This window comes from Silene latifolia, chromosome 1 (genome assembly GCF_048544455.1).
Source record: "Silene latifolia isolate original U9 population chromosome 1, ASM4854445v1, whole genome shotgun sequence".
Lineage (NCBI taxonomy): Eukaryota > Viridiplantae > Streptophyta > Magnoliopsida > Caryophyllales > Caryophyllaceae > Silene > Silene latifolia.
The window spans coordinates 174,643,278-174,651,390 of NC_133526.1; the positions used below are offsets into that span (position 1 = coordinate 174,643,278).

The 8,113-nt window shown below is 38.1% G+C and overlaps 1 protein-coding gene across 1 annotated transcript; it reads right to left on the reverse strand.

The window, feature by feature from the left end:
* Positions 1-229: 229 nt before the first annotated feature.
* Positions 230-7,718, reverse strand: LOC141612271 (uncharacterized). Its single transcript, XM_074431012.1, has 3 exons — positions 7,276-7,718; positions 3,987-7,124; positions 230-2,958 (listed from the first exon to the last, which is right to left on the reverse strand). Exons 2-3 carry the CDS (start codon positions 7,092-7,094, stop codon positions 691-693), a joined length of 5,376 nt encoding a protein of 1,791 aa, XP_074287113.1. The 5' UTR covers positions 7,095-7,124; positions 7,276-7,718; the 3' UTR covers positions 230-690.
* Positions 7,719-8,113: the final 395 nt, after the last annotated feature.

Sequence of the window (8,113 nt, forward strand, 5' to 3'; positions counted from 1 at the left end):
CGAGATAAAAGTAAACAACAAACTTAAAAGTATGCGTAATTAATTAAAGCTTACAACTCTTAATAATCTTCTGCTGGAAAGTCGACTTTTTTCTCACCACAAAATAGTAAATACGAGTAACCATTTTTTCCGCTTTTTTTGCCAAAATAAAGACATACTAAAGCAAATAATATAAAATTGAAATGAAATCCAACTGTTACAACATTTAAGAATGCCATGAACCTCAAGCTTGATCAAATAATTCTAGACATTCTGATGAAACTTGAATATGAAGGTTGCAGGGTTCTGTCAACAAGAATGATACATAACCCAAAGTTTTAATCCCAGAGAGGCAGGTTTAAAAAACAAGGGAATGATACAAGGAAAACTCAAGCGGCTCTGAAATACAAACACGCTCACAAGTAAACCTCACTCTGAAGCCTCACTCTTACCAAAAAAAAAAAAAAACTCAAAACGCAATAGAGATGACAACCTCATTGTTCAGCAACAAAGAATCAACCAATTAATAAAAGCTTATAACCACTCATCTAAGGAGCTAATGTTCTCCAGGACAATACTACTTAGCAGACACAATTTCGATAAGTAGCTGCCGAGCGAAACCTCCAGCTATTCATTCACCATTGACGTTGACAAGCGAAACACAGAGTAAAAAAGCCATTAATCCATGTTCGTATTATGTTGAATGTCATCTTAATCTTCATCAGAACTACTCGAGCTAAATTCCAAATGAGATTCATGGGACCTTTCTTCGTCAACTAGTAAATAAGGCTTTACAGCAGGACTCTTTTCTGAACCTTGAGCAGCCGATTCGTTTTTGTTTGATTGGGACTCAGTGGCTGGCAAGACATGGACCCCATCAGAAATATCTCTTTCCGAAACACCAACTTCAGGTTTGATCTCATCCATTTGATCCTGGGCCTCCCCAGTTTCTATCTGTGAAATAATATTCACGTGATCTTCCGAATCCATAGTAGACGAACCGTTTGCTTCACCTGAGTCCTTTTCGTTTGATTCAGACTCAGTGTCTGACAAGACAGCATGGACCCCACCAGAAACATCTCGTTCTGAAACAACTTCAGGCTTCGTTTGATCCTGGATATCCACAGTTTCTATCAGCGAATTAATATTCCTTTGATCCTCAGACTCCATAGTAGACAAACCAATTGCTTCACCTGAGTCCTCTTTGTTAGATTGAGACTCAATGTCTGACAAGACAGTATGGACACCAGCAGAAACATCTGGTTCCGAAAGACCTACTTCAGATTTTGTTTGATTCTGGACCTCCACAGATTCTATCTGCGAATTAATATTCCTGTGGTCCTCAGACACCGTAGAAGACGAACCGCTTGCTTCAACGATTGGAGATTCTTGAAACCCTCTGCAATCCTCGTCAATTTCTGATTGCTGATTTTCCGGTGGACCGACTCTCTGAGATTGATCTTCAGACAAAATATTTGCTTCAACAAGTGATTTTTGTAGTGATCCAATACTACTATCTGTTGGATATGTCTCAGATTCCCCAAAACCTTCTGGTTCTATTAGGCATTCAGAATCAAATTCAATGGAAGAATGTCTCCCCTGTTGTTGCACAAACTCAACAGCAGGTGAAATACTTGAATCAAGAACAGGCGATTCTTGTGTCTCTCTAACATCTCTATCTTTTTCCAATGACTCAGGCTCAATAGATCCAGCTCTTTCCAGTTTAGGTTCCACCAGCTCCAGGGAATTTGATGTACCCACTTCTACAACAGTCGAATTTACCAGAAACTTAAGATCCATCGATCCGGACCTTTCTATTTGATCTACAAACTCAACAGTTGGCGCAGTAACTGTTTCCATGACTGGTGAATCTAGTATATGTATGATGTCTTCTGCTTCCATGACTTGCGAAGCTTGTACATCACTGATGTCTGTATCTACGTGCAAGGCCCTAGATTCTTCAAACCCAATCCCAGATTCAGCAGTCACTTCCAGAGCTTCAACCGAGCTAGATTTATTAGTCTTTATTTCAAGGTCCTCAAAATTCTTTGTACCCACTGAGACTCCTGACTCAGGCTCCATTCTCGAAGAATCTAGAATGTGCTCCTCTGGCAAAGCAAGGTTAAATTCAGTTCTTGCTGTAACTGATTTCTCATCATTCAAGGTATTCTCATTGACAGGTACTGCTATGGTGGTTTGGCTCATGGGCTTTGTAGATTCCACCTCCTCCATTGTGAGTTCATCTTGGATGAACTCAGTATCTACTGGTTCTTGTGCATCCTCTTTACTCGCTTTCTGAAATGCGACATGGTTCTCCTTAACAGATTGATCTTCCAGAGTCACGACATCAATATTGGCATCTTCTATATGTAGATCAGGAATTGATTCCTTACTCGATACAATATTTGATTCATTTACAATTATACCCTCAGCCTGGGCAAATTCAACAGCACTGACATCCCTCATATGTGAATCAGAGGTTGATTCCTTATTCCATGCAAGATTAGGCTTACTAGTCAAATTACCGAATTCATAATTTTGAACATCGGCGTTATCTATTACTGATGTGCTATCACCGAATTGTATCCCAGGACTACAATGGACTTCAGCCAAAGCTTCTTCAGGAACATCAGAATTACTCTCGGCATCTAAGTAACTTTTATTCAAGCTTAGTGGTATACTCTTCAAACTGAAGTCGCCAACTGCATCCAGCTCTGAAAGTAAGTCTTCAGCCAGCTCATCTTCCTGTGTTGTATTGTCATGCTCCTCTGAATATTTATCTTGAATACTCTTTTCAACTGCAATCTCTGAAACGGATACTTTTTCAAGTGTCTCAAGCTGTGAGAAAGATTCATCATTCTGAAGCAAACTAGTTAACATTTTATCCTCAGGCTCTTGAACCTTGAGAATCTTGGCATTTTCACCGACTTTGTTGACTTGACTGAATTCCTGAAGATTAGTATGAATGGCAGGTTGTACCTGTACAATGTATTTGTCCAATTCAGTAGATTCAATGTGGTAGAACAATTACTAAATCGTGCTTCTAGCAAATAGCAATTAATGATGTTTGTAAAAGTCGTTCATTCCAAAACGAGATGCAGCCACGTGATGCTTCATAAAGCAAATAAACTAATTTCAGCAATTCAGCCCTATGTAATAACAAGCAACACTTAATCATTAACATGAAAAGATTGTTTATGTGAAAAAAAAAATAACACACTCTTGGTAATCTATAATATTATATATATGGAGACTAAAATTTATTTCTACTCATGTCCAATCAAGTCGACTTTTTTCAGACTATATTTTGCCTGAACTTTGAAACCCCCGTGGTACATTTTTATTTTCACACATATTTCAGATTTGGAGGAGCATACGACACATTTGTTGTTAATGTTTACCAATAAGGATACTTCACTACTTCTTAGTTAACAATCCATCCATATGAAGTATATGTCAGATTAATTTAGACCAACAGGCTTCAAAATGTTTCAGAAACTGGCAAGTCCGACCTAAAGCACATTCACATGTCACAATAGATTATCGGGGTTTGGAGGCACAGACATCACATTGAACGTTACTTTAACCTTAAAAGTAATGAGTTACTCAAGACATATGTAGGATACTCACCTTAAATTAGCCCAAAAGGCTCAAATGTTACAAAAACTGATTTGTTTCAACCTTAAAAAAGAATCAAACATAGTAAAACTATCCCCGAACTCCCAAATGAGTTAAACAAATCTTGCATGAATTTGGCAGAGATGCACCATTGACAAGACCTTTTGAACCTACAATATACTAACAGAAACTACATGATCATAAAAGCAGCAAAATTTTTATGGTACAGAGTCACTGAAAATTGAGACAAATGTTTCCTACAAAAGTAAGGTGCCACCAACCAATTGAATTGGATTACAATTCATGAGTTTACATTGTGAGGATGGAGTAGCTGTGTCATGACCACACACCATGTGAAATAATAAAAACAATTAAATAAGCCGCATTACCTGTTTTTGAGGGTCATAGATAAGAGAATCATGTGGAAGAAAGTGAGATTCATCTAATGCAAACAACAGCTCTTTACTCGCATCATTGTCATGATTGTTCACAAGGGAATTTGTGGTTAGAAAGTGCTCACTTTCACCTATTTTTGTTTCAGCCTCTTCCTTTAACTCACCCTCTAAAGAAGATAAGTTCGAGTCACTGGAAGAAACAAACTGTTCTTCTTGTTGAGCAAAAAGTAGATCTACTGAAGACTTGTATCCATCATCAAATGACATGTCAGCAATACTTCCATCCAGCTTGCCTGCATGATGACCTTCAGTAGTGTCTCCCTGCGTGAAAGCTTGTTCTACTTCATTTGGAAGAATTTTATCTTTCAATAATTCTTCCTTCAACACACCACTGGCTGAAGAATCCTTACTAGAGGCGAAAACGTATTCACCAACTGGTAATGCTAGTGAGCTACTAGTCGACGGATTTAATTCTGTGAAATGAGACCCAGTGCTATCAGTGACTTCAGTTACATCATTCATAGAACACCTGCTATCATTTGGCTCTTGTTGTCGTTGCGGATCATTGTCCTCATTATCTTTAACGTGAAATTTGGACTCGTCCTCTCCAAATAAATCTCTTTGTACATGGTACAGATCAATCTCTGAAGTCTCTCTCTGCAAATCGGAACAATTGGAGGAATGCGACGAGTTCCTCTTAATGGCCAGGGGACTTGAATCATAAATAGGTTCTTTTGGAAGACTTTCATCAGCTTTAGCTTCAAGTCGAAACTCTAGTTCTTTGTGCGATTGATTAGTTGGAATGTCAGACATTGATGTGTCCAAACAATAATTATCTGAAATGTCAACATGTTCAAGGTTGTGGACCTGATTATCCACTAACCCTCTGTCATGATCTTCATCTTTTACACCATTATTCTCTTTTGGCACTGATAATGAGCTGGAACTACTGTGATTTATTTCGAGTAATTCTCCAACGAATTGGACCTCATTGGAGCCCAGTTCCCTCTCAGAAAGCCCATAATCTACTTCTAGATAATTTCCTTTGACATCTTCTCTAATATCAGTTGGTTGTCCAACTTCAATGACAGGCAAACTATCATCAACGTCTTCTGTGTCATCGCCTTCATATGAGAGTGAACGTATATCATCTGAACACTGGCTTACATGTTCCTCATAGTCAGAAGGATCGCCAACTTTTGGACTCAGAGCAGTAGAACTTGCCTTAGACTCACTAAGCTCACTAGATTGTCTTTGAAGAGAGGAAGAACTCATTCTGGACTCACTAAGCTCACTATATTGTCTTTCAAACGACGAATAACTCATCATATCATCCGTTCTCTCTGGTACAAAGTATGGCCTGAAACGGCTAGGACGAGTCGTCTGCCTACCAAAATCAAATATTGAGGACCCCACGCTGAATGTTTCATTCCTTTTAAACATCCTCAGGTTAGTGGACTCTCTCTGACTAAGTTCCATGAACTCCTCCTGGAAACTATCCCCTGTTAAGTCGGGCTTTTCTTCACTGGAGTCATAAGGAAGATCAAAGGGGTTTCGCCTTTGAACCATAATAGATGGCGCTGAACCCGGAATTGGGGGTAGCCCCAAGTCTGCATAAGAATCATGACCGTTATCGAAAGGATTATATCTTGTTGTTAAAATTGGTGCGACTGGAAAAGAGAGATCCATTCCCTCCAAGTCTAGAAGATTTCTCTCATTAACTGTCCTCCTTGCTCTTCTTCTCGCAATAAGGCTCTCGAGACGTTGATTCCTTTCCAATTCTGATGTACCCAATTCCATGAGATTCTTTTCGTCCTCTTCTGTCCATTTGATGGCAGATTTCGCACTATCTTCTTTACCATCTTGAGCTTCTTCTTCATTGTCATCATCCCCATCACTTTTAACATCACCTGCTTCTTCATCCTCCTGCTGATCACTTTCGTCGTTTGAATGATGCGATAGATTACTGGTATTTGGATTTTCATCCTCTAGAAGGGGATGAAGCTCATCAAGCATGGGAATAATGTCTGCCATTGAAGCATCAGGAGAGGAACTCTCAGCTCCATCAGAACCAGAATCAGATTCATTGTCCATATCACGATCAGAGTCCAAATGATTCCATGATCCCAAGGACAACTCTAAAGGACTCCCTATCTGAGCATCAAGTGATCCTTCACCAGATATATAATCCTCAAAATGATCAACACGAATCTTCTTAACCGAAGATAACTCATCTTCTAAAACATCAAACTGTGTCCATGATCCTGAGGACGATTCCAATCTATCCCTTATCTGGTCGTCAATAGATTTTTCAGCTGTTATGTGGTTCTCCAAATTATCAGCCTTAACAACCAACCCCGGAGTCGAAGAAAACATATCCCTTGAAACATCTTCCATAAAAGATTCCAAATGATCCCCAGTCTGAACATTAGCTGATCCTTCTTCTGACTTTAAACCCTCAAAATTTTCAGAATGCATATTTTCAGCTGTAAGGGGCGTCTCATCAACACTTTCAAGACTCAAATTAACATCAACTTCTATTCCAATCTTTTGACTGTTCAAATAATTAACTGCTTCACCAATGGACTGTTTCTCAAATTCGATCTCCCTCGAAATATAACAGCTATTGACTGAACTAATACCAATATCACCGTGACTTTCATAATCTCTTGCTTTCTCATTAATATCTAGCAAAGGCTCTTCCTCAAAGCTCCTCTCCACTATATCACTCTTAAATTCTTTGCATGCACCACCATCATCCGAACACTCGTCTTTCACAACAACAGTACTACTTTCAAGCATGCCAGTTTTTAGTTCCGAGATTTCGTGGGTTTTTTCCTCATCTTCCTCAATTAAAGTAATAACGTTATGATCCCCAAAACTCAAAAGGGTCCCAAGTAATACAGCAGTACATAGAAGAACAGGAGAGGCAGACACCAATAATTGAAACAAAAAAGGGAATGATCTATACAAATATAACAACATTAAGAAAACACCCACTAAAAAAGGATGATTATAAACTGATCTGAAACATATTATTGCAGGTCTAACCACAAATTTCCTGATTATCCGCACTCCAACTATAATCCCATCACGACCCATTTCTGCAACTGTATCAAATTCAGCAGAAACCTGTCAAAACCCAGAAACAAAATCAAAAAGCCATGATAAAGAAAAATAGCAAATTTAAACAAAACCCAGTTTAGATCCACTAAATCATAGGACAGAAACAGAAAAAGAAGGCATAAAGGAAATTAAAGTTAAGAAAGAGTATGCAACTTACAGTAGCTAAAAAACAGTCAAGTATGAAAGTGTATGATTGATTATATATATATATATGTTGATGAATGATCAAATGATTTAAATGAAGAAAATAAGAGGGTATGATGTATGAAGTACTCCGTAGTAATTTGAGCAGGAAAATTCAAATAAAAAAGAAGTGGGAAGAAAGTGGGAAGTAGTAACAAGTTAGAAAAATGGTGAAGAAAAAGAGTGTACAAGAGAGATCTGTAATAAGGGAATGAATCAAAAAGGTGTTGTGAGACCAAAAAGCAATCAAATTAAAATTGAAAATGAATTGTTTGGTGTTGTGATTATACACAATTTGCTTTTTTTTGTAGCAAAAGGGAAAGCTTCAACACTCTGTTGTCTTTGCTTTTGCTTTTTTGGTTTTCTGTTTCTTATTCCATTGATCATATGGCGTATGCAACTGGATTATTTGAGAGTGGGTCAGCTCAAACTAATGTTGATGTATTATTTTCAAAATCTATATTCCGCCCAAATATTACTCATTTCACCTCTATACGATAAATAATGACGATTTAAACTACCATAAAAAATGACTCTTAAGGCCGAAAAACTTTAAGCGGTCATAACTTTGTGCTCGGGTATCCGTTTTCAAAGAATTTTTTTCAAATCGCTTATTTCGACGAGAAGAACACCATGGAAAGAAAAAAAATTTGAAATGGTCCCATTCATGTAAAACACACGAATTGACCTAGGCCGATTCATGTGGTTTACATGAACCAGCCTTGGTCAGTTCGTGTAATCCACATGCCAGTTCATGCTTTCACACGGATATGCGGGGTTCTGAATTTTTGAAGCGGTTTTGATTTTGTTAA

Coding starts and splice junctions, on each gene's coding strand:
- LOC141612271 (XM_074431012.1), bottom strand. CDS start 7,094: ATGGGTCGTGATGGGATTATAGTTGGAGTGCGGATAATCAGGAAATTT. Junction 2,959..3,986: donor TCTATGACCCTCAAAAACAG/GTAATGCGGCTT, acceptor TACATTGTACAG/GTACAACCTGCCATTCATAC.